Source organism: Ochotona princeps, chromosome X (assembly GCF_030435755.1).
Source record: "Ochotona princeps isolate mOchPri1 chromosome X, mOchPri1.hap1, whole genome shotgun sequence".
NCBI lineage: Eukaryota > Metazoa > Chordata > Mammalia > Lagomorpha > Ochotonidae > Ochotona > Ochotona princeps.
This window is the reverse complement of record NC_080865.1, coordinates 46,418,438-46,445,930: the sequence shown is the minus strand read 5'-3', so window position 1 is coordinate 46,445,930 and position 27,493 is coordinate 46,418,438. Positions and strand designations below refer to the sequence as shown.

Here is a 27,493-nt window from a genome sequence, read left to right as displayed (position 1 = left end):
GAGAAATACTAGGTAGAATATCTGTATAGTTAGTACAGCTCCCCCAAGAACATATTATAAACTCTGATCTTGAAAGCAACAGTTTTCTCCTTTAATGTAGTTGGATGGCCTTTCCCCAAGTCATCACGACTAGCACCAAAACCAAGGATTCTGTGAAAGGAAATGAGAACTCTGGGAGCTTAAAGCCTTGACCCCGGGGCTAGCTGTGAGGTAATTCTAGTGCTTAAACAAGCCAAATTGGAACAAATCACTTGTTCCTGCTACAGGTATCAGGCAAAAAAGCTACCGCTGGGCTCACATTTTAAGAGAATTTCAAATTAGTGATTATTTTATGAATCAAGTTTACAGTATGTTAAAATGAACACACTTATGTCCATATGTATACAGAAACATCTTAATATAACTTCATATATTTGATTAAGTTAATCATATGGCTTACTTGGTTAGTTGGTAACATCAGCTACCCAGGCTCTAATCAGCACATATGTGTGACTGTCCTGTTCCTATTCTCCGAAAGCCAGATTGAACAATTTACAATTCCAACACCTCAGAGCCTAACCAAAGACCAAGAGTACTCACCTGGTCCCTAAATTCCTAACATAGGATCCAGACAGAAGGCCGGTCACTCTGGACTACTGTCAGTTGAACAGGGGAAAAGTTACATTTAATCCAATAGAGGTACTTTGTTGTTGTGGGCATTAGGGGAAGCCAAATTCAAACCAAGGCCCTTATTTTCTAGAACAGAAAAAGAGGAAAAGTGTTTGTAGAAAGTGAATACAGCCACAAATGTAATAGAAAGAGAAAGAAAGGGACCTGAAATTTACGGGACTTAAGATCAAGTTTCACATAATGCCAGATATTTTACCATATACTAGTAGGATTATTTTTTTCTCCACCTACAAAATAATCTAACCACTCCTTACAATCATCAAAATCAGAGAAAACTAAGTTGGGCAGAGTATACTTTTCCCTGCTTCCCATCTCAGAGCAGCTGCATGATCTGAGGATTCTAATGCTGAAACCAGAGATAAAAGCTCAATTATACACACAATCTTAAAATCTCCAGTTTCTATTCTTCCTGCCTCTCTTCCCCCACCCTTTTGCACCACAGAAGCCAAACTCTGTACACTTTAAGCAGTTTGAGGACTAATCTGAAAGAGGAAGAAGACTCTGTATGTTTTGGCTAGCAAATGTGTCCTTCCCTCTCCCTTCTTGAAAACAGCAGCAACCCATTTTGGCAAGGAAGTTTGCTTAAATAACAGACCTTCTGTGCATGCACTATGCTGCTAAGACCATTTAGAGTATCCAGATTAGCTCTGCAGCTTGTTAAAGAAGGTTGACTCTCCGAAGGACTGGTAGAGTGGATTTACTGAAGACTTGGACCTTGCTTCTGAGAGCAAGCACACAAAGACCATAAACTACATATAGCAGGTAAGGAAATTTGGTAATTCACTGCTAGGACCAGAAGCATATATAGTACAATTCTGTTGATTAAATGTTTTAGAATATATCCAGGAGTTTGGGGATGACTAGTATGCCTTGGTTGCTTTAAATTAGGCTGCCAGCATGAATTCTTTCTGCTTTATTTCTTGGCCAGAAGTTTTACAGTCTAATCAGTCAACAAATACTGCTCAGTGCTCAATTTGGCAAAATAACAAGGAGCCACTCCCCAAGTTTCCAGCACCTTTGTAATTAAGTTGGAAATGTAAGACATATTTTTAAATCCTGTCTTAAGGGCTCAGTGAAGTTGCTGTAATGTAATGGTAGCTTCTTTCAATATAGAGACAAAGTACATGGTGGCTTTTGAAGGGAAACCAAACAGGGAGGAATAATCTGCCGCATTCACAAGGTGGTTTAGCAATCATATTCCACTTGAACCTCTCAACATCCTGCAACTTAAACAGGGTAAGTATTACTCCATCTCTTTTACAAATAAGGAAATGAACACAGAGATGTTAAGAAATATTCTTGAAAAACACTCTGCAACTAGAAATTGGCTGGTTCTGAATACAAAAGAAAGTTCTCTCAACCATAAATGAATATAAAGAAATTGCAAGCTCTATTTAGTACCTTATACATGTCTGACATAGATCAGGTTTACAGAGCCAAAATTCATACATTTTAATAAGAATCTTTCACCAGAAGCATTATATGCTTAACATGAAGGTTGTACTTATGGGTAAGCAATTGGGTTAGTGGAGTCCCCATCCTCAGTTCGTGGTTCTGCTTTCAAGTGTTTTCGTTATTTTGAAACCTAGACAGAGGCCACAATACCAGCCTTTAGCAGGTGATTCCTAGAAAAAAAATGTAACTAAACATGAACTTGTCTGTGTACTATTTTAAATACAAAAAGATTTGTTTTACACTGTATTATAAAATTCAATAGACTTGTATTTATATATATTGCTGAAATTTGTTTTGAAACAAGTTTGTTTTTGATAACTGTTATAACAAGTTATAATCATTTAAAATATCTGTTTTCGTTTTACTATTAATGGTCGTATTAGAATTAAAAGCTGTCTGTGTCTACATAGTAAATAAATGCTCTCAAGTTGCCATATTTACATTTATCTCCTTAAAAAAAAGACTATTTCCAAAGTCCTCTAAATATTGACTATACCTTACAATCAATTCCTGTAAATAAAATGTCGGGGAACTCAGACAGAACAGTAGGCCAAAGAAAGTTTGCAGATTATGTCTAGGCTGAACCTAGTATGTTAGCATCTTCTTAAACCAGATTCATCAATTCTCCTTTTCCACTACTTTCTCTCTCCTAGACTTAATAAACCATTTGATGCATTTAGAATCTCTGAGATAAAAACAAAATACTTCCATGGTACAGAAAATTGTAAATGTGCCTTTACAATACCATTGGCTGATAATAAAGGACATTAAATTAAAGACATTTATTCTTGAGACACATACCCAACCTTGTGGACCTGATGCCACTAAGTATAACTATCATAGCTGCCCAATCAACATAGCTCTATATGACATTCTGCTTTGACTCATTTTGTTTTTTCCCATGTTCCTATTACAACATCTCAAATTCATCATAATTGAATTAGGCAAGTATTAATCAAGCTCAATAATAGAATGTGGCATGAAGTAAGGTAAGACATGGCCTCTGTCCTTACAATGTTGACACTGTTGATAGGGATGCAAGACCTACAAGATGTAAAACTATGAGACCTACAAGATGTAAAATTGATGTTATTTTCTTAATGACAAGGGGTTCAGGGAAAAAAGACTGCAGTGGGACAGGGTAAATGAAGAAGAGTTCACAGAGGACACCAGAATGAGATAGATCTAGAATTCAGAACTATATTGAGCACATTTGCCATCCACATAGTTGGTGGCCAGTAAGCATTGTTTAAACTGGATTCTAGTCACAGCTATAATGTCAGCAGTATATTGTAACAGGAAGGGAACATAGCAACCTTTAGGGTACACCAAGGAGCAAGGAACCTGCTCTGGGATTGTGGTAGGAACTGACTAAAAATAAAGTTGAATAGAAATTTGAGGCAAGACTATTAGACATTTAATTTTAGGCACTTTCTAATGGGTGACTAGCAACCGTCTTTAAATGAGGACATAGTGGAAAAACATTTTTAGTAGATGGATCTGAAAAATTATCAACTTGACCACATTTAGGAAAAGTTGAAAACAGAAATACCGTTTAAAGCATGCAAGTTAATGGGACTCCTGGTAGATTAGAGAAGGTAGAAGTGAAATGAGGAGAAATTCAACAGACATTTAAAAATAGATGGAAGTTGATAAGTGTTTAGATGCAGGCAGCATAGGAGAGGAATAAATCGGTGATGTCTCTGAAATGTTGTGACTGAGGAATCTTGACAGTGATGTTGGTACTGTTCAAAGGAATACGTAACTTGAGGATGGCAGTGGAGATTGTGGAACATAATGAGTTCTAGTATTGACCGATTATATTCGAGGTAGTAGGAAAAATTCCAAGGGCAAATACCTGATGGGTAGTTACGAAAGAATGTCCTTAAATATAAGTTACCAATAAGATGGAGAGAGCAAACTTGTATATTGAATAGTAGGATAACCAAGACCAAAAAGACAGTTTGGTTTAAGGGGAACAAATAAAAAAGATGACCAAGGACTGAAGCTCGGGCAGAGCTTATACTTTCAGGAAAGAGCAAGAGGATGCACAGAAATGATAGCCACATAAATATAATTCTTTTCCTCCTCAAAAACTATCAAGAGTCTGGAATGAAGGTGCTGGGTTATTTATTCTTTCAACTTATCCCACCCAACAATAGCACAGTGCCTCGATTACATCACAAGCATTCAATCAATTGTAAGCTGTTTTAGCAGAAGCCAGCACCGGGAACTTTTTCTTCAAATTGTTCTCCAGCTTAAACTCTGTCATAAATTGTTTACAACCTAACAATGCTATATACCATCTTGTTTTGTAGATTTATTTTTTAAGATTTATTTTTATTGGAAAAGCACAGTTACAAAGAGAGAAGGAGAGATAGAGAGAGATATTCCATCTGCTAGTTCACTCCCCACAAAGTCAAAAGAGCCAGACTGAAGCCAGGAACCTGAAACTTCATTCAGGTCTTGCACATGAGTACAAGCATTGAAGAGCACGAGCCATTATCTGATGCTTTTCCAGGCCATAAGCAGGGAGCTGGCTCTGAGGTGGAGCAGCTGGGATTCAAATGGACACCCATATGAGATGGCAGCACTGTGCTGGCCTCATTACAGATTTCAACAAGAAGAGATCGAGGCCTGGATAACTGGGAGCTCATACTTGCTTTCACAATCATTGATCTGCATGCTAACAAGATCATCAGTATTTCTCAGTTTCCTCATGTATCAAATACAGTATGAGATTATAGGAATATTTTCCAAATATAATACAAAAACAGCTTAAAAATACAAACCACCAAAGAGGTTTTGCTTATAGCCTACTCATTCCAGGAGCATAAAACATAACAAAACATTGTGAGTGAAAGTGGTATGACAAGCTACTTTCTGCTCCCTACACTATCACTATACTCCTAGCCCACTAGTCCTGCAATACTTGTGCATACCTCAATGGGAATTCTGAAAGAAGCAAAATACTTAAGAGTAGTACTTAGGGAGCTGGCACAGTAGCCTAGGAGCTGGAGTCCTCGCCTTGCACGCACCAGAATCCTTTATGGGTACGTATTCTAACCCCGGCAGTCCTGCTTCAAACCTAGCTCCCTGCTTGTGGCTGGGGGTGGGTGGGGGGAAGGAGAAGGAGGGCAATCTAGAATGGCCCAGGGCCTTGGGACCCTGCACCCACATGAGATACCCAGGGGAAGCTCCTGGCTCCTGGCTTTGAATCGAATCTGCTCCAGCCATTATGGCCACTTGGGGAGTGAATCATCAGACGAAAGATGTCCCTCTCTGTCTCTCCTCCTCTCTGTATGCCTGCCTTTCCAATAAAAACAGATAAATTTTTAAAAGTTTGAGAAAAAAGAGTAGTACATAGAAGTTTTATTTTTTTTTTTTTTTGTGAACGTGCTATTAACCTATATTCATTGCTTATTATAAGGGCATTTTTAAAAGAGCATAGATAAAAGATAAACTGGTGCAAGCACTTGCTCTAGCATCTAAGATCTAAGACACTGACTGTTAAAATGCATTTGTCCCATATTGAAGTACCTGGGTTTAAGTCCCAGTTCTGGCTCCTGGCTCTAGTTTCTTGTTAATGTGGATCCTGGGAGTCACAAGTTCAAGTGGATGGGTCACTGCCATCCATGTAAGAGATCAAGACTGAACTCCCACATTGCAGTTTTGCCCCAGCCTAATCTTGGCCATTGTGGGAGTTTGGGAGTAGAATAGTGGATAGTCTCTCTCTTTCTCTCCTTTCTCTCTCTATTTCTGTGTCTGTCTGCCTGTCTCTCATATATACAAAAATTATTTGAAATCTCTGCAGTTTTTTCACTATATACATTTGCCTTAAACCTTTTGAATGGAAATAAGAACATCAACTTTTAGGATTAACTGCTAAAAGTCAAAATATATTTTTACACTGAGTTGTGAGTGCAATATAATTACACTACTCCATCATAAAGCCACTTAGCCACAGATTTGATTATGCATAGATATGTATAGTTCATGTAACACCTGAATCACTTTTATCCTGAACTCTGGTGCTATTTGGGATTGGTCATATGGATATCTACACAATATAATTTGAGAGCCAGTGAAAAAGATATCCCAATTCAATCAAGCATTAAAAAAAATCCTGAGAAAATATTCATGCTGATCAATTCTATAAAAGAGATGAGTTTGTGTGTCAGAGTGTCACTTTTTGATTTGCACTGCAAAAATAGAACTGCTAAGAAGCCCAGTAGGCCCATAAATCTATATAAATGAGTAAATAAACACATTCGTCTTAAATCCATTCATTGATGTTACAAACAAACCACAGTACTAAACCACATTCAATTGATTGTCACTTAGGCCTTTAATTGACAATTCCTCATAGGTTAATAGAAGAAAAAACAAAACTCACATCTCAGGAAAAAACAAAACTCAAAATTCTATCCCATCCCGTTCATCCTATGCCTACCCCTCCCTTCTTTGTGTCCCACCAATCTTCCTTCTGGATTGTGTAGATACATATGTGGAAAAAAACGTTTTTTAAAGTTTTGGGATAAGGTAATCAGAGAAAGGCCTTTGTGCAAACAAGGAGAAAGAAACAACACAGGAAGGTAAGTATAGGGCCTTGGCATTTAAGGCCATAGGTGGTTATCCTTTTAATGCATAAAAAGCTGTTATATTACTTAGAGTGCTTGTGGAATCAATACAACCCAGACATTTGAGCTGCTATTTAAATGAAAGCAATGGAAAAGGGAGCAAAATTTGGATGTGGTGTCCCCTCTTTCAGGCTTTCTTCTTTATTCATTAATCTCTTTTCCCTAAAAAAGAAAGAAATACCCAGTTTGGAATCACATTTTGAGATGTCCAAGTTATATATCTATCAGATTAAGAGCCTTTGTTTTTGCATAATTGTCTTTGTCCTTCTGGTATTCCAAGTGGAATTGTAATAATAACACTGCTCAAACATCTCTGATACATCTTACATACTTATTCCAAAGTTCCTAGGAAAGTTGCAGGCCTCAGAAAACACAAAAACTGTTCTTCATTCCAAATCGATTGCCCTTTGTGCTTTATCCAAATTTAAATTCCAACTTAAGCAAAGGAGTATTCAGTAAAAAGCAATATCCTAGAGAATATCCCCTAGAGATCTTGCTTCCAAGATCAGAACATATCATATACATGTATTGAAATGTCACACTGTAGCCCATAAATATGTATAATTAATATTATTAAAAAGTGCTTTTAAACACATAAATAAGTTTCCAGGAGTTAAAGATAGGCCTTTTTAGGCTGTGATCAATGGCCTCAGAACTTCAGGGGATTCAACATTGCTGATAATTAAGTAGAGACTCACAGTTATTCCTAGAGGATGATAGGCTTTATAGTTAGAAATTAATAAGAAGCTCTAAATGCTTGGGCTTTCTGTAATGTATTTGTATAACGCAAACTAAAGGTGGAAATATGATCCCTCTAGCATCCACACCCATACTCATGCAGTCTTCAAGATATCTATCGCTTTTCTGTAACTTGCATTTCCCCTTAAATTTGTCCTTATGAGATATTTTAATCTGATTGCATAGGATAAAATATTTGTAGCATAGTATTATGCAAGTGGATGCTCTTTGTCACTCTCTCTGAAAGCCGTGGTCTAAGGTATTTTGAACTTCACAGTGTTCTCTGTTTGGATTCCAGCTGTCTGGTAACAGAGCAACATGATTACTTGTTCTTACCTTAAGGAGAACAAGTTACTACTAAAGAAATATCTGAGAGCTATCTGTAATGCACTTTCAGCTTCCCTGTAGCTTTTAATACCAGTAAGAATGTTACTAAGCATATTGGTTAAAACACCAATTAAGAAAGTTACTTATTAGAATTGCAGGGGTACAGTGATGGCAGCATTTTTTGATCCCCTACCCCGGGATCTTTTATCACACAGGAAAGCCACTTGGATCATTACTACAAGCCTAGTTGTTTATAGATTAAATCCCCATAAAGGATAAGTAGATTTTCTCTAGTCAAAAGTACCCAGTCACTCAATAAACATTTATGACATACATTTCTGTGTTTAAAGCACTGTAATAAGATAGATTTTGAGGTAACAGAGACCAGGAAAAAAAAAAATAGTTCCTTTCATGTACTAGTGGGATTCACAATTTACTTTTGAAAACAAGATTTCTACATATTTTTTTAAGATTTCTACATATTAAAAAATAAAATGTAAAGTACTGACTGTCATTTGTTAACAAAGATGCTAAACAAAAGTTCCAAGAGAGAGATGGTCAAAGTAGATATCAAAAGGAAGTTAAACTGGGCCTTGTGTGTGTAAGAACGAGAATGACAAAAATGTGTATTTTTGTAGTGCTTACTTGCTTACAACACACTCATTTGTTGATTTTCTTATTCATTAGTATATCCATTGAATAGACATTATTGAGTGCCTGTTGTAACAAAAGATCAATACTAGATTATCCCTAGCCTCCCTGAGCTCAGATTTATAGGATGAAAAACCAATTATCTTTTTTCATTTTACAATAATAGGCCGCATGGAGAGAAGGAAAGAGAGCCTTGGAGTTGACCTGAAAAAAAATGGAGTCCCTCATGAAATCTAAGTTTCCTGCATCTTGTCACTGTTCTGCAAAAATAGAGGAACTATCTGTTTTAAAAGGCAGAGTCTTACCTCCCCAAATTCCTCTTCTGCCTCAACCCTATTCTCTTCACCACCTCCCCCACTGGTAATCCCCCAGCATACACATACCACTGGATGCACACTAGCACTTATTAGAAAGGTAAAGGAAGTCTTGGGGTGGCATTCAACTTCATGTAATTATACAGCTGCCCCCGGCACTGATTTAATCCTGAGACTTTCTTATTGGGTTCAGTTTGAAAACACCCATTACCAGTGTCACCCAGATTCCATAAGAAATACACATCCTTGGATCCTTGGATTTTCATCAGTCTCTTAGAACATATTGGAATTCCGCTCTAACACTAACAGACTACATATGACTCCATTCTTTTAATATCTTTGCCTTTGTATGGATTCAGTCTGCCCTCACCATGTCCCCTTTTCCTTCTACTCTTGTGATTTTTAAAATGGTCATCCATGATTCATGGTCCCCTGAAATCTTTGATTTTTAGCGAAATAGGCCAGTCTCCAAAAAATGAACTTATTTCCCCTGATTTGTGGTAATTAATATATAAATTCAAAAATATAATGTGTAAGTGCGAGATCGACATTTTGAGATTTGATTATTATTTATAGCCCTTGCCAATATTTTTGAGGAACAATAATTATTCTCTGAGTATTTGTTGAATTATTTAATTAGTGGAGGATTAAGCTTGTGATTATAAAGCTAATTAAATATATATCCTTGTAAAAATTAAAACAAAAAATAAGAAAGGAAGAAGGAAGGAGGTTGGGTGTGAGGAAAGGATTGTAAGGTGGGAAGTATCATTATGCTCTTAAAACTGTATATATTAAATACATAAAATTAATTTTCCTTATATAAATTTTAGATTCTTAAAAGCACATGAAAAAATACAACTACTCTTCAAAGTTACCTAACTAGGAAAGAAAGAGAGAGAAAATAAAAAAAACACAACTGCTGTCATTAACAGACTCACTTTCTAAATTGATGTGGCAGACATGTAAGCAAAAAAGAATAATTTCATCACTATAATAAATAAGTTAGTAGAACCATGCACATGGGTGCACTCACAGAAAATGACAACTTCAACTTAAACCTTAAATTACAAGTTGACATCATAGAAAATAAAATGAAAACATAAATTAGTTGGGACTCAAAAAAATTTTTTTTGGAAACCTTGTTTTTTTTCTTTTTTCATTTTTTCACATATTTTCAATGGATCATCTGAAGATCTGTCATAAAATAAAATTTCCATATTCATCTCTTTGGCCATTTAAAAATAAGATACATAGTTTGGATATCTTTACGCAACTAAAAATGATGAGATAAGGATCCTGAACTAATTTGGTTAAAGAAGGAGGATCAGAAGGTAATGCAAAACAAAAATCAACAGAACACAAGATGAAGGATAAGATAAGGCACAAGGGATGGGTGGAGTTTAAGATAAGGGATGGGCGGAGTTAAAGACCACTGCCAGATTCTATGCCTAAGCGACTGGAAATCATTAATGTCAATTTTTAAAAATCAGTTGCGTTTTAAAATATTTACTTATTTTCATTATATTTAAAAATCAGAGAGACAAAAAGAGACCTCCCATTGGCTGTCTAACTCTCCAAATACCCACAACATCCAGGACTGGGCCAGGCTGAAGCCAGGGGTATTGGGTGGCAGGGACCCAAGCACTTGAGCCATCACCTACTGCACCTCAAAAGTAAACAGGAACTGGAATCCAAAGTGGAGCTGGGGGCTGGCATCGTGGCACAACACGTTACGTCACTGCCTGTAACATCAGCATCCCATATGGGCACTGGATCAAATTCTGGCTGCTCCACTTCCAACTGAGTTCTATGCTAATGTGCCTGGGAAAAGCAGAAGATGGCCAAAGTGTTCGGACTCCTGCACACCATGTGGGAGATCCAAATGAATCTTATGGCACCTGGCTTCAGTGTAGTCTAGCCCCAGGATTTGCAATCATTTAGGAAGTTAACCAGCAGATGAAAGATTCTCTCTCTCTCTCTCTCTCTCTCTCCAATTCTACCTTTTAAATAAATACATAAACCTTAAAATCTAAAAAAAAAAAAAAAAAAAAAGTTGAGCCAGGACATGAAGCCAAGCACTCCAACATGGGATGCAGGCATCCTAAGCAGTGGCTTAACCCCTGTGCCAAACACCTGTTTCTTATTTTAAAAACATTGAAATTAAAAAAAAAATTGAAATTAAGAAAAGAAAAGAAAAAGAAGGGTAGATGTTGTGGCACAGCAAATTAAGCCACCTCTTGGGACATCATATCAAATCCTAGCTACTCCACTTCCAATACAGTTTTTTATTTAAAAAAAAAAAATGCTCTTGCGAGATAGAGATGATGGCTCAAGTGATTGTCCCACCGCCTCACACATGGTGGAATCAGTACAGTAAGCACTGGACTCGAGGCCTCAGCCTGGGTCAATCCAGGCCCAGAAGCAGACATTTGGGAAATGAACCAATGGATCTCTCTTACTCACTCTCTTTCTCTCCCTTTCAAGTAGATGAAAATAAATAAGTAAACATTTAAAAGCAAGGAAAAAAAAAGGGACTAGTGATCCAAGTAGAGGAATCTAATAGGGAGCTAAAAATGAAACTAATGTTAAAGCAAGTAGTGTGCGGATGAGACACATATGAGCTAACACTCTTCTCAAACCATAAACGCTATTAAATTCTCCAAGAAAAAGGAAAAATCTGAACACTGATGACTAAACATTGGCAGATCTTGGCTTAGTGATGTTCTTGAATGACCAGCTGCAAAGCATGATATTGATGAAAGCAAGCCAAAAGGTAGAGTGAGGATGAGGCCAGCAGTGCAGGGGCCAAACTGCTCTGATGGTCATAACACCTGAGTTCTCATCCCACTCTTGTCACTAGCTATGCACTCTTCAGCAAGTGATTTTCATTCCACTCCCATCCCCAGGTTTCAGGTTTTTTCACATGTGAAGATCTGCTGGAACAGGATCTCAAAGACTGCTTCTGGTTCAAACTGGCACCTGTTCTTCAGATAACAGAAAATATGTTCTGCTAATATGTATCGATAATATAATTCTCTTTAAAGAGAGTGACATAAAAGCTCACTAGCCCATTAGCCATTCATTGTACTCTGGCTATATATGCAAAGTATTATGCTAACCACTATAGAAGGAAAGTGTGGGAAAATAAGGATTAGCAATAAATGAAAAGAAACTATATGAAGCATATAATCTCTGCTTTTAAAAAACTCACAATCTGATTAAACCGACTGCTCACTTTCAGCTGATCTATAGTAAATGAAACTCTGGTTGCCAGATATATATATATGTATAATTTTATATATACCATATAAAATATATATATATATATATATATATATATATATATATATATATATATAATTTTAGTTGGATAAGGAACAAAAAGCTTGCTGGATATAGTTTGTTCCCCAAAGGTTCATATTTATATGCTGGAAGGTTGATCACTAATGTTAACAGTAGCTAGTGGAAAGTGATTGTTAGTTCACGGGGCACTAACCTGGACAGGGGTTAATGTAGTTCTCACAGGACCAGTTCTCTAATAGTAAGAACACATTAAGGGAAAGCAATCTACTTGGCCCCTTCTGCACAAAGCCATTTCCCATTTTTCTTCACCACATGGTGACACATCCATTGGAGACGTTGCCAACACCATGCTGCTTGGGTTTTCTAACTATTAGAATCACTAACCAAATAAATCTCTATTCTGTATAAAGTGCCTGTACTTGGATGTTTTGGTATAACAACACAAAAGGGACAAGCAGAAAGCTTAAATTTAACTCTAATACAAATTGTGTGCTTTTTTTTTTTTTTTTTTTTTTTTGCTTTGATGGAATGCTTTCAAAACAACCTTGTTACTGAGCCCAGTGTTATGCCACAGGGAGTTAAGTTGCCACCTTTAACACTAGCATCCCTTATCTGAGTGCTGGTTCAAGTACCAGCTTTTCCTATTCCCATTCAGTTCCTTGCTAATGTACCTGGGGAATGCAGCAGAGGATGGTCCAAATATTGTGGGTCCTGCCACCCATGTGGTTAATCCAGATGTAATTTGGGGATCCTTACTTCAGCCTGCCCTAGACCTGGCTGTTGCAGGCATTTAGGTAATGAGCCAGCAGATGAAAGATCTCTATCTCTCCCTCTCTCTCTATGGCTTTTCTCAGGTAAGTGAATAAATAATAAAATTCTGCTACTTTTCCAAGTGTCCATCAAAGAAAAAATAAGAAATAGACATAATAAACTATATTGGGCACCAAGTATAGTGCTTTTTGCTGTGTTCTGCAGAAACTATTCCTATCAATTAAATCTAAGCCTTTTCCTCAAAACATGTATAATCTAGTGGTATAAGTTAGGCAAACACACAAATTATTCAAAAAAGTAGAAAGCAGACGTATGGTTGAACTATCAACCTTACTGGTCAACTTTTCTCCTAAGTTCTAACATTCTGAGAACACTTATGCTTCCTCCCTCCTAACTCTTTTTTCAATAGCTTCCCTTTCTGTTTCTGGTATTTTTGTAGAAGAGAGAGAGGGAGAGAATAGTTTCCATCCTCTAGTTCATTCCTCAAATACCCATAAAAGCCAGGGACTTTAACCTATTGCACCACAGCACCTGCCCTATATGGGACCTTTCTACTTTCTACCCTTCCTCACTGTATCTTCTGGACCTCTCTTTGCATTGTTAACAGTTCCTCCTACATCCTAAACCTGAAATCTCCTACCCTATTCCTGCCTTAAGTGAAATTTGGTCATGATTATTTTTTTACAATGTATCTACTTTCAGAGTCTGCTGTCTGTCTGCTCTATACACAGTACAATTCACACAATAATGCAAAAAAAATCAGTCAACCATGTCACCCTTTAATCTGAATCAATAGCATCAAACCATCAACTTTCTTGCATTTTTTCCTAATTCACTAAATGTTTTGACATTTGGCTGACAGTCCTCCTTTCTATCTCAAATCCTGCTATCACCTTGGTAACACAGCAAAATTATTTCAAATTCTCTCAACCACCTTATCTTGAATAATCCCCATTCATATTCCACCTTGATTGCTCATTCCATTGTCACACTTGAGGCCTTATTTATCATCACAGAACTGAGATTTTAAATTTCAATGTGTAACTCTCTGGCATCAGCGCCTAGATTTTCAGTTCGCTCAATTCCTTGTTGATATCACATCAATTTTTATATTTCAGTGAAGTTTCCCTTGTTCTTTCTGCTGTTTTTCCCATTACATTAAACATGATTTTTATAGCACTCTTAACTTCCTTATCCAATTATCCTTCCATAATACTTGCTCTGTGGCCTCCAGTCATAGATCAATGTGAGCATTCACATTTCTTCTCTCCTTCATCCAAGTTACTTGCTAAGTACTGGAATAAATCACACAATCATGAAGACTGAGTCATTAAAATCCATACTATAAAATTTCCATTACGACTTCAGTCCCTTTTTGATCACATTCCTCTCCAGTTCTTCAGGGTCACTAATCAAATATTTCTCCTTCAGAAGAGCTCAACCATACTAAAGTTTTCTTCTCAACAGAAATCATTATATCTTATGTCAACAAGAAAATCAAGCATCTCAGAAATGAGCAACCTATATCTTTGTAGCTACAGTTTCTCTTTCCTTTATGTGTCAATATTTTTTCCATTCTGCATCCTTTAATCACTCTGAATTTCCTAGAGGAAAAACTCCTATGATTTGAAATGTCACACATGACTCTTTATCATCTAGTTCCTATATTTCTTTTCAACCTAAAAATAACCCATAGTCCAATCAGATACAAACAGGCACACACACACACACACACTCATGCTTATACATATATTTTTTTAAATAATTTATTTTTATTGCAAATTCAGATATATAGAGAGAGGAGAGACAGAGAGGAAGATCTTCCATCCGATGATTCACTCCCCAAGTGGCTGCAACAGCCGGTACTGCGCCAATCCAAAACCAGGAGCCTCTTCCAGGTCTCCCATGCAGGTGCAGTGTCCCAAGACTTTGGGTTGTCCTTGACTGCTTTCCCAGGTCACAAGCAGTGAGCTGGATGGGAAGCGGGGCTGCTGGGTTTAGAACCGGCGCCCATATGGGATTCTAGCGCGTTCAAGGCGAGGACTTTAGCCGCTAGGCCACACCGCCAGACCCTATACATATATCTTTTATCTTATATTTCAGCCATCTAAAACTCTTAGTTGAATCCTAAATATGCCAGCATATCTGACATTTCTATCCTTTCTTTTTCTTTCTTATGAATACAAGAAACATTCATTGATATTATTTCCCACTGTTTTAATTTCTTGGATATTCTGATTGTTCTGAAGCCCATTTTCTGTTTCTTAATTGATTTTTCTGCAGCATCAAGTCTATTATTAACTACTTCTGCTCATCATTTAAATGTTTCATCAGTGGAATTCAAATGTATTGTCTCATTTCAAAGATGTCAAAGGACTAGGTCCTTGTAGTCTTAATTTTTTTTTACACTTAATCAGATTTTGTTTCCTGGGAGACTTACATGAAGTTTCATTTTTGTTACTTGTGTTGGATGATTCAGAGTTGTCCAAGCTTTGGGTTTGGGGTGAAGTCATTCTTGAAAAACATTCTTGATCCTTAGGTCCTACAAGAACTATGAGCAACTCTGCAAGGCAAAGATTTCCAGCCTCGGTTTTCTCTCTCTCTCTCTCTCTCTCTCTCTCTCTCTTTCTCTCTCTCTCTCCCTCTTTCTCTTTTTTTCTTTGTTCAGTCTGTTTTTCTCTCTAGCCTACAATTTTCCTTTCCATCTGCCCTAGCCTTCTACCTTTCATGAAGCCTTTTCTAATAGTACAATTTTAGTATTTCCACTCTCTGAATCATTTATGTATTTCCATTGAAGCATCTGTAATAATTCAATGCATTAAATGTGTTAACATAAAAGTATGTCTGCGTTTTCTTCTAATAGTTTTTATAGGTAGATGATGATGATGATAGATAGATAGATAGATAGACAGATAGATAGACAGAGGGAGGGTTTGTTCTTGTTTCCCAAAGATATAGAATAGAATTGATACATATTAAGAGACTCGCTTGGGGCCAGCATTTTCACATAATGGTTTTTGTAAAGGCACCATCCATGATGCCAACATCTTACATAGGCACTTTTTGAGTCCCACCTACTCCACTTCTGATCCAGTTCTGAAAATGAGCCTGGAAAAGCAGCAGAAAATGACCAATGTCTTTGGGCTGCTGCATCCACGTAAGAGATCTAGAACAAGCTCCTAGCTCCTGACTTTCGTCTTGCCCAGTCCTAGCCATTGAGGCCATTTGGGGAGTGCACCAGCAAATGGAAAACCCTCCCTCTGTCTGTCCCTCTCCTTCTTTGCAACTGTGCTTTTTAAATAAATTAAACAAATAAATATTTTTAAAAAGAGGTTTCCTTAATGTAACTAGTGTATCACAATAGTGCACAGAACAATAATGCTTTCATGTAGAAAGTGATATGACATTGTCTTGTGGGTGGTTAAAATAACATCTGATAGTGATGACAATAAAGGGCATTTTATACATGGAAAATTGACCTGGGCAAAGGGAAAGAAGCCAAATGAAGGATGGAGCTAATCATTTTATATTAAACAATGTGAACATAAAACGGTAAGATTAGGGTGGAATGCTCTTGAGGTCTTGAATAGCTGTTGTAATTTAATTAATAGTTCGCTGGAGATCTTTGAGAGGGAAATGATACGATTAGTACCATACTTTAAGAATATTAAGTGAGGGGCCCGGCGGCGTGGCCTAGCGGCTAAAGTCCTCGCCTTGAAAGCCCCGGGATCCCATATGGGCGCCGGTTCTGGTCCCGGCAGCTCCACTTCCTGTCCAGCTCCCTGCTTGTGGCCTGGGAGGGCAGTCGAGGACGGCCCAAAGCTTTGGGACTCTGCACCCGCGTGGGAGACCTGGAAGAGGTTCCTGGTTCCCGGCATCAGATAGGCGCAGCACCGGCCGTTGCGGCTCACTTGGGGAGTGAATCATCATCGGACGGAGGATCTTCCTCTCTGTCTCTCCTCCTCTCTGTATATCTGGCTGTAATAAAGTGAATAAATCTTTAAAAAAAAAAAGAATATTAAGTGATAACAATAAACTGAACTAAAGAGAAGAATACAAATTTAAAAGAAAATTGCCATTCCTAATATTCTGTAAAAAATATTCCAGGGTTGCAATCAAAAAGGAAACCAATGAAGTGAATCAATTTTTGGCATTTGTGCAGTCCTCTGCACAACACTGCCATTATTTGCACAAGTATACAGATTTGTCATATGTCAGTGTTTAGTGAAAAGCCCTGTGGAATCTGAAACCTAAATGTGTGGTGCAGTGAAAATAGCGCTGAACTATGAGTCAGACATCCTGGTTCTGCTGTCACACATTACTTTCAGCAATCATTTTATCTTTCTGGGTCATGAAGGTTGAGTGAATTGGATAACAAGTTCTTTAAGTGCTTTTTCAGCTCTAATATTCTGTAAAACTAAATCATTCAATCCCAAGCAGAGACTTTTATAGCCGCTACTGCTTGCTACCCCTTACTGAGTAGTTCAGTTTGAGAGCTATTTTTAGTATTCTGACATACACTTCTTATTGATTGGCTTGTTCACAAGGCCTTCATTTGGCATACAGTTGTGTATAAAAATAACTTTGATTTCTTTCATGTGACTCACTCTACAATAATGTTTGGCCTCAAATCTTCACAAAACCTGAACTCTTGGACTTTAATAAATTGCTCTTTGTCCTGTTATTTCTTCTTCTAAAGACTGCCCAAGTTTGGTTCCTCTGCTTCTGATCCAAAATCTTGCTAATGTCAATTCTGCAGAAGCAGTTAATGATGCTTCAAATATTTTGGACGCTGTCAGTTCCAGGGTCCCAAATTTGGCCTGTCTCAGACCTAGCTGTTGTGGGCATGTAAGAAGTGAATCAGTAGCTGAATCTCTCTTTCTCTTTCTCGCTCTCTCTCTCCCGCTGCATGCACAAATGTGTGTATATTTCTCAGATATAATGGAATTTTTTTTAATTTTAAACATTTATACTTGGGAAAAATGGATTTATTTGGATTAGCAAGGTCCCAAAGAACCTAAAATAGTCCACGTTAAGGAAGAGAAACACTTCCCAAAGAACAATGAAGATGTCACACAAAGGGAAGGGAGTGACTTGCTCAAAATTAATTAAATGTTCATCAGAACCTACGATATGATTCAGATCTTTTGACTCCTGGTTTTACAACATTTCTATCATTTTCATTATATTTCCTCATACAATTGTTTCCTGTAATTTGGAAGTCATCACTGAATTAATATAGAAAATTGGTTATTCAAATCAATCAATGCTTAAAATGTATGAAAACATTTTAAGTCATCAGGAGAAACATACACTTGTTTACTAACTTGTCTTTCTAGTGGAACAGGGTGGGAATATATGTTGAAATTTAAGTTGAACAACCAGAGATACTGTGACAAAGCAACAAAAAATTGTCAAGGAAGATACAAACAAAATATTGCATTACTTTAAAGGAAAGGAAACCATTATGGGATATAAGGAATAATTATAAAAACAGCAAACTGATAAATGGAAAAATTCTCAGACACATGTATCCTATCAAAATTGAAACATTAAGATGAAAAGTTGAAAAAGATTAACAACCAATAATGAGATTGAATTAGTAATAAAAAAGTTTTCCGACAAAGAATAACACATAATCAGATCACTTCATTGCTAAATTCTCCTGCATAATTAAAGAAGCAACTTAAATCCTTAAACCATTCTAAAATTTGGAAGTGGGGGAACTTTTTGAAATTCAATGGAAGTCAGTATTAATCTCATACAAAAACCAGAGAAATACAGGACGGAAAAAGAAAATTAGAGCTCAATACCCTTGATGAACATAAATAGAAAAATTCCCAGCAAAATATTAGCAACTAAAATTCAAAACTGCATCAAGAAGATGATACACCATGATCAAGTGGACTTATCCTGGGTATTCAACAATAGTTGAACCTATGCAAAGTAAAAACACAAATATCACATCAGCAGTATGAAGGGCAAAAACAATATGACTATCTCAGCAGATACAAAAAAAGGGGGGTTGGTAAAATTCTACCCTTTCACAATAATCGCTGATCAAATCAGGTATGGAAGAAATATACTTCAACATAATAAGCCACAGTTGACATCATAGTTAGTAGAGAAAACCAGAAAGTGTTTGCTATAAGATCTGGAGCAAGATGAGGATCCCCCTTTCATGATTCTCATAGAACATAGTAATAGAAGTCCTTGAGCAATTGCACAAGAATAAGAAAAGCCATATAAATAAGAAAAGAAGTCAAATGAACTCTGTTTGCAGATGGCACAATGTTCTATATAGGAAAATCTAAAAATAATACAAAAAGATCTTAGAGCTTCTAAACAAATGTATTTGTTAAAGTTGCAGGATACAAATTAAACACACAAAAGTCAGCAGCATTTTCATACACCAACAACAGTTTGTTAAGAAATCATAAAGTTGTCCCATTCACAATAGTTACCAAAAACTACAAGAGCAAATTCAGCAAAGGAAATTGGAAGATATCACAATGAAAAGTACGAAACACTTAATAAACTGAAGATACACAAAGAAGGAAAAAATGATCATCTTTATTATTGGAAAAATAAATACTGCTAAAATGTCCACACTACCCAAACCATTTGCAAATTCAATTAATTTTATCAAAATGCCAGTGCTGACCCCATTCTTCATAAAAATGTTTTTAAAAAACACATTTCTCTACACACCCCTCCTAAAACTATTCACCTAAACTGTTGACATATGTCTTGTTAGAGTTATAGAGTTAGACTACCCAAAAAACAGCCAGGTTCAGCAAAACCATGCTTCAATGTTATGAACTGTTAAATACTGAAATTAAAATAGACACGAGACCGCTGAATAGTATTTAGGTGTATAGAACCCGGTTGTATATAAACTAATAATTGAAATGTCAATGAAGAAGTCACAGGACATGGTTAAGAACTTGCATTTTCTAACATATTCATCACTCAATACCATGTCAATTGATTCCATAACGTTATAAATTGTTACTGATGTTATGTCCGGGCTTTTAATTGATCGGGATGATACTCTGCTGGCTCTACCTTCAGACCAGAGATGGTCTCCCCAAGAAACCATTGAACTTATCTGGACAATAAGATGCTGGATTTTATGCTTGATAAATGCTTGCAATGAAAGAATCTCAACTGAATTTGAACTGTGGTAATGCAACAAGGTGCAGGAATCCACCATGGGGGGGGGGTTCGGGGAGGGGTGGGGGTAAATCCCAGTGCCTATAAAACTGTGTCACATAATGCAATATAATCAATTAAAAAAAAAAACATTTCTGTAGAACCAGAGGACCTCAAATGGTCAAAAGAATATTGAGGAAAAGAAACAAAGTAGAAGGCATCCCAATACCTGATGCCAAAATATAGGAGAGTAGCTGCATAAAACTGACATAAATGAAACAGAATAGGGAACTTGGACATAAACTCTCAGATGTAGAGCTAACTGATTCTCAAGAAAAGCATAACACATGCATACATTAAAGACAGAAAATTTCCTCAATAAATTAACCCCAGGACCAGCATCACAGTGCAATGGGTTAAGCCACCACCTGTGATGCCAGCATCCAATATGGGTGCTCTTTCAGGTCCCAGCTGCTCCACTTTCAACACAAGTCCTAACTACACCCAAGAAAGCAATGGAAAATGGCCCATGTACCTGGGTTGGGTCCTTGCAGCCCACGTGGATGATTCCGATGGAGTTCCAGGTTCCTGGTGATTACGGTCATTTGAAAAGTGAACTAGCAGGTAAAAGATATCTCTCTCTCTCTCTCTCTCTCTCTCTCTCTCTCTCTCTCTCTCTTCCTCTCTCCCTCCCTCTCTCCCTTCTCCATTTCTATAAATCTGCCTTTCAAGCAAATAAATAAATTTTATGTAATTTTTTGGAAAAATCTACTCAAGTACTCAGCACAGTAGTCTAGCAGCTAAAGTCCTAGCCTTGCACGTGCTGGGATCCATATGGCCGCCAGTTCTAATCCCAGCAGCTCTGCTTCCCATCCAGCTCCCTGCTTGTGGCCTGGGAAAGCAGTTGAGGACGGCCCAAAGCCTTGGGACCCTGCACCCGCGTGGGAGATCCGGAGAAGCTCCTGGCTCCTGGCTTCTGGCTTCAGATCCTGCCGTTTGGGGAGTGAATCATAGGACAGAAGCTCTTCTTCTCTGTCTCTCCTCCTTTCTGTATATCTGACTTTCCAATGAAAATACATAAATCTTTTAAATAAAAACAACTAAAAATGGACTAAGGACCTAATAAGACCTAGGAAACTATTAGAAGAAAATCTAAGGCAAACATTCCTAAGCATTAGTATAGATAATCAACTTTTTAAAAGTGATTTTGCAACAGCACAAGAAACAAACCAAAATAGACATAGGATTATTTCAAACTAAAAAGCTTATGCACAATAAATAATCGACAAAATAAAGAACCTACTTACAGAATAGGAGACAATATTTGCAATTATTCATATGACAAGGAATTAAGAAACAGAAAATACAAGGAACTCACAGAATGACAAAAATGCAGAAGTATCCTGGTTGATGTAAAGAGTATCATTCTCCCCTCATTTATTTTAGAATTTTTACACTTTGTTAAAATTTTGGATAACTGATGAAAAGAAAAGTCATACTCATTAAAAGTTACCTATATAGGCCCAGCACAGTAGCCTAGCAGCTGAAGTCCTCTCCTTGCAAGTGCCGGGATCCCATATGGGCACCGGTTCTAATCCTGGCGGCCCTGCTTCCCATCCAGTTCCCTGCTTGTGGCCTGGGAAACCAGTCAAGGACAGCCCAAACCCTTGGGATCCTTGCACCTGCATGGGAGACCTAGAAGAGGTTCTAGGCTCCTGGCTTCGGATTGGCTCAGCTCCAGCTGTTGCAGCCACTTGGAGAATGAATCAACAGATGGAAACTCTTCCTTTCTATCTCTCCTCCTCTCTGACTTATCAATAAAAACAAAATACATCATTTTAAAAAATTACCTATATAAAGTTATAAAATACTTGACCTCAGAAAGTACATCATATGTCAGAAGCAGTGATAGCAATAATAAATGCCATTTTAATGCATCTTTTTAATCCATCCTTCCTACAAGAAAAACTGTTCCTAAGTCATCTACACAAAGATACTCTGTATTTTGATGTTCTAATCCTTAATTCCTAGCAAACTAAAGGTTAGAGTTAGGTTTAGGATTAATTTTTCCCCCTTTGAACTTTACGACAAGTTGTTTACAAGGTAAAATGGAGGAAATACTGTGATTTTGTAAAACAGAGAGACTTGATAATGCTGAATTCATCTCTAGGTACAACAGTAAATACGAAAGGGAAAGAGGGCGATGCAGAATCTTTCCATAATGCTTTGAGTCCCAGGATACACTCTGGGTAATCAGTACTGCTAAGTTCTCATGACCCTATGAACTTCTAAGATTGCTGACTTCCTCCTTAGTCTTTGGATTTCGTCTTGGCCTTCCTCTGACATTACAACATAAGAAGCACTAACCATCCCAAGAAGGAATATTTGCGGAGAGTACTTCAGTGCCACAAAGAGGTATGATTCCATTTTTAAGATGAGCCTTATCTTTTCAAGTTGCGAAGTTTAACAAAGTGGACATCATTTGGACTGAAATATAGCTCAATTTATGTTTATTGTTTGCTTTTATTAATCAATTAATGGCCCGTTTATTTTATGCTAAGATAGCTTTCACTATGCTGTCTGAATGCTGTAACCCCCGCACACCTCTGCATTAACACTCATCTTAGCTTTCCAAAGGAATTTCCTGTTCCCACAAGGTTGCAGTCATATTATTGGAAGATCACAGTAAATGCAGTATAAATGAATTAAATGCTATTTCAGACACATAAAGACATCATTGATTAAATGAGTGGATGGTCCTAAATGATCCAGAGACCTTTAGAAGTCACTAGTGGCTTGAAAGTTTTACACTATTCTTTTTATGGTCTAATAAAAGTCGCTGATTTGATTTAGTTACAAATAAACAGTTGAACTTAAATATCAAAATTTATGGGAAAGTGTATTTCAGTCCTCTATAAGTGCTGGGAAATTTAGAAATGGGATTAGAGGTCATATGTTTCTTTGTATGTTTTAGTGTTACTTAGTTTCATCCGGCATCTTTAATTCAAAATCTGATTAACTTCTAGTTTATTTAGAACATGTAACATAAATAAATGATTACTTTATGTCAGTGATGCAGGCACTTTTTAACCTTACAGATTTAGTACTTTCTTTAATACTCAAGGAAGCAACTTACACAGTACCTTCAGGCTCTGAGACCAGAATTATTTTAAATTATATGAGAACAAAAAGATGACTCCAAAAGGATTTAAATGATAAATGATACCTTCAAAAATAACTTTCTTTATCATTCATTTCCTTACGCACTGAACAGTCGTTGAGCACTTAAACTGCTCTGCATGGGATACTTACTTATATATCAACCAGATCGCCTGGGAGAGAGCATAATACATTTGTACAAATCCTTGGTTTGCAAAACAGAATTAAAGTCCCTTAGAAGATCAAAAAAGAAATTGCTTCGAACACAGGCTAGGAGAAGTTTTGGTCAAGAAAGTGTAATTTGGGCTGAAAGGTGGGTAGTTACTGCAGATGCATTGATAAGGAAAGCATACTTCTATAAGAAATATTATGAGAAAAAGACAAGAAGGTAATAAAATTCATGGTGCATGTGTCTGGTGTAGTAGGACAGTTGCTTCCTAGTGTTTGCAAAGAAAAGTGAAAGATAAACTGGAAAAGGTAAGTTGCTATCACTGTAAGGAACTGTAAGATTTGAAGAACAGACCAATAAGTCTGTATTTCCTTCTCAAGGCATTTGGGAATCATGGAAGAATTAGCCAGATTATAAAATGGTAAATACAGCATAATACAAGTCAGATGAAACACACAAAGATATTTACACACACACACACAAACTATGCAGATAACAAAACACGCACCAGATGATTACCAGTACTTAACTCTTCGTTCTGAGTTTATGGATGGTTTTAAAGTATTTTATGCATTTCTAAACCGTTTCATAATTATATATTATTTTATAATCACAGACTGGAAATAAAATATTTTTTCAAAAGAGACGAACAAGAGAATTTCTATTTTTGATAATCAGGCTGCTTAGATATTCTATCTGACTCTTGTTGAAAATAAGAAATTCTGAGATAAAACGAAGAAAATTCTGCTCCTTAAACATGTTGCCATAAACCAAAAACAAGGTCAAACTGGAAACCCAGGTAGGTAAGAAATGACTAAAATGTCTTTGACTCTGAGGTATATGCCAAATTCTAATTAACTTAGCTTCAGATTTAGTAATAATGCAGTCATATGATGAAGATTTTAAAACAATATCATGAGCTAATTGGAAGATACAGTGAATGTGTGGAAAGCCGTTCTGGAAAGAGTTTGTAGCAAAACGACTTGAGGACTGATGGTGGTGCAAAGGGCTGTTAGTAATTATCTAATGCCTTTAATGTGCGGTTGTTTGCAAGACAATATGAAACAAAAGGTAGAAAAATGGTTCGGGAGCCTGGGAGATGTTCAAATGACATAAACCTTCGCTTACAAGATGAATAAATTGTGGGATCCAATGTGCAACATGATGACTATAGTTAATAGCAATTTATTTTATGCTTCAAATTTGCTAAGGGACACAAAAAATTCAGTGATGTGTTAATTAATTTGACTATGATATTCATTTCACAATGTACACCTAGGTAAACCATCACATTGTGAAATGATTGTGGTAACTATTTCACAATGCGTATGTATGTCAAGCCATCACATTGTACATTGCATTGTGCACACTTTTGTCAATTGTACCTAATAAAGCCAGAAAAAGGAAAGTCCGTATCAAAAATCTCAACAGCACCATCTAGTGCCTCACAGAATAATATTGCCCAATTTGGAGAAAACCAATAAAAGGCTAACAAAAAAGACTGGATTAACTTCAGGCAGTTTTCCTTCCCTCCACAACTGCATCTGAATTCAGAGACAATCAGAGAGGCAGGTGACTAGAAAAACATGTAAAGGTTAAGAATGGTGATCTCAACTTGAACTGTGGTTATGCAACAAGGTGGAGGAATCCACCATGGTGGGAGGGTTTGGGGAGGGGTGGGGAGAATCCCAGTACCTATGAAACTGTGTCACATAATACAATGTAATTAATGAATTTAAAATAAAATTAAAAAAAAAAAAAAAAAAAAAAAAAAGAATGGTGATCTCATTTTTCTCTGTGGTCTCAGAATTATTCCTTTTCATTTTTTTGTAGACTATACCAACAGTCCTTGGTTTAAAGAATCAAAATTTTTAATGAAAGAAAAAAATGAAAACAGCTGGGACAACTGAATGCACAGATGACACATCCTCAACAATAAATAGAACTTTTAGGAGCTGTAAACCTGAGAGGTCATATTCCACCTACAATCACTTCCATAGCTGTTTCTATACCCATGGTATAGGAGCAAGATCAGGCCCCTCTGTTGCTGGCAGTTCTTGCACACTTCATGAAGCAGTCTTTCCATCTTACAAATGCCAATCCCTCTCTAATCTCTAATCATGGAGCAGGAATTGTATGAAAGGCCAAAACTCAGATTTTCATCAAATATTATCTGTCCTATTACATATTATTGATTTGATTCCACCTTCATAAATAAAAGGAGCATCTCAAGGAACACTAAACAGATCACCACTCCACACTATGTCAAACATATTTTCTGGGTGCATAGAGGACCCAAACCTGTCTCGTTAGAGACAAGATGTGCCTGAATCCCTCCTCATGGCCTTACTATCCTTGCTTCCTGCTGCAGTCAAAAAGCATAGAAAGTGACACCATAAAATGAAGCTAGTACTGCCTATAATTTGTGGTGCATCAAAAACTGACAACATTTCTTATATTCCATTATATATTCTAGGCTCCAGGTGAAAATTCCTAGAAAAACATGGATCAAGCTGGAAATCTGACAGTGTCTTCCACCAGTAATAATACATGCCTTGGCGCTATTGAAGACTTCCGTAATCAAGTGTATTCCACCTTATACTCTATGATCTCCGTTGTGGGCTTCTTTGGAAATGGCTTCGTGCTCTATGTCCTCATAAAAACATATCATGAGAAATCAGCCTTCCAAGTTTATATGATTAACTTAGCAATAGCAGATCTTCTATGTGTGTGCACACTGCCTCTGCGGGTAGTCTACTATGTTCACAGGGGAATTTGGTTCTTTGGAGACTTTTTGTGCCGCCTCAGCACCTATGCCCTGTATGTCAATCTCTATTGCAGCATTTTCTTTATGACAGCCATGAGTTTTTTCCGGTGCGTTGCAATTGTTTTCCCTGTCCAGAATATTAATTTGGTCACACACAAAAAAGCCAGATGTGTGTGTGTTGGAATTTGGATTTTTGTAATATTGGCCAGCTCTCCATTTCTAATGAACAAATCTTACAAGGATGAGAAAAACAATACCAAGTGCTTTGAGCCGCCACAGAATAGTCAAGCTAAAAATCATGTTATGATCTTACATTACGTGTCATTATTTATTGGCTTCATCATTCCTTTTGTTATTATAATTGTCTGTTACACAATGATCATCTTGACCTTGCTAAAAAAGTCAATGAAGAAAAATCTGTCAAGCCGTAAAAAGGCTATAGGAATGATCATAATTGTTACAGCTGCCTTTTTAATCAGCTTCATGCCGTATCATATTCAGCGCACGATCCACCTTCATTTTTTGCACAATGCAACAAAGCCGTGTGATTCTGTTCTTAGAATGCAGAAGTCAGTGGTCATAACCCTGTCTCTGGCAGCATCAAATTGTTGCTTTGACCCCCTTCTATATTTCTTTTCAGGGGGGAACTTTAGGAGAAGACTCTCTACATTTAGAAAGCATTCTTCATCCAGCATGAATTATGTGCCCAAGAAGAAGACCTCCTTGCCAGAAAAAGGAGAAGAAACATGTAAAGAATGAACTCATCCCCAGTGCAACATAACAAAGAGTTTCTCAAACAAGTTTTTTCTTCTCAAATCACTTGCAATGATAATAAAATTTTAATAATTTACAAATGCTTAATGTCTGCCTATAAATCTCTCATTTATTGCATCCACGATATCAGATATTTTAATGTACTATGTTTTAAAAAAAAAACAGACCATGACTATAAATTAAATTACAGGCAGTTTTTTTTTTTTTACCATTCACCAGAAAATGGGAGATATTTGTGTCTTCACGCTGCAAAACATGAGTTTGAGATCAAGGTTTTCGTTTTCAAATAAAACTGTAAAAAGGGTAAGAACTAGGATCATAAAATATGATATTAGCAAATAGTTCTCAATCATGCTAACATATCCTTTGCCTGCATGCCATTAGATGGGGACTAAAGATGGTCCAGAAGCTACATAAAATGTAACTTCTGTCTCAACATTCATAGTACTGATTGTCTGTGCAAGGCAGGATCATTTATTCCAGCAGAAAATACACAAATAGCTGCGAAGGCTTCAGGCAATCTGGAAACTGAAAGTAATAAATCTAGTCAGAAGTCAGTTTGTCTCCAATTTTAGTCTGCCTCTACTCAGACTCATTAAAA

General features: G+C 36.8%; 1 protein-coding gene across 5 annotated transcripts; it reads left to right on the top strand.

Annotated features, from left to right (window-relative positions):
• The first annotated feature begins 1,130 nt into the window (after positions 1–1,130).
• Positions 1,131–26,996, top strand: CYSLTR1 (cysteinyl leukotriene receptor 1). Of its 5 annotated transcripts, XM_058658485.1 has the most exons (5): positions 1,131–1,431; positions 1,783–1,905; positions 22,337–22,438; positions 24,030–24,150; positions 25,828–26,996. In XM_058658485.1, exon 5 carries the CDS (start codon positions 25,855–25,857, stop codon positions 26,875–26,877), a length of 1,023 nt encoding a protein of 340 aa, XP_058514468.1. In that variant the 5' UTR covers positions 1,131–1,431; positions 1,783–1,905; positions 22,337–22,438; positions 24,030–24,150; positions 25,828–25,854; the 3' UTR covers positions 26,878–26,996. The 5 variants fall into 5 exon arrangements, with proteins under 5 accessions (XP_058514468.1, XP_058514467.1, XP_058514470.1 ...); XM_058658484.1 differs by lacking the exon at positions 24,030–24,150 and having other exon boundaries at positions 25,828–26,995; XM_058658486.1 differs by lacking the exons at positions 1,131–1,431; positions 24,030–24,150 and adding an exon at positions 1,472–1,705 and having other exon boundaries at positions 25,828–26,995.
• Positions 26,997–27,493: the final 497 nt, after the last annotated feature.

Bases quoted from the DNA above. Each gene is read 5' to 3' on its own strand.
- CYSLTR1 (XM_058658487.1), top strand. From the start codon at position 25,855: ATGGATCAAGCTGGAAATCTGACAGTGTCTTCCACCAGTAATAATACA.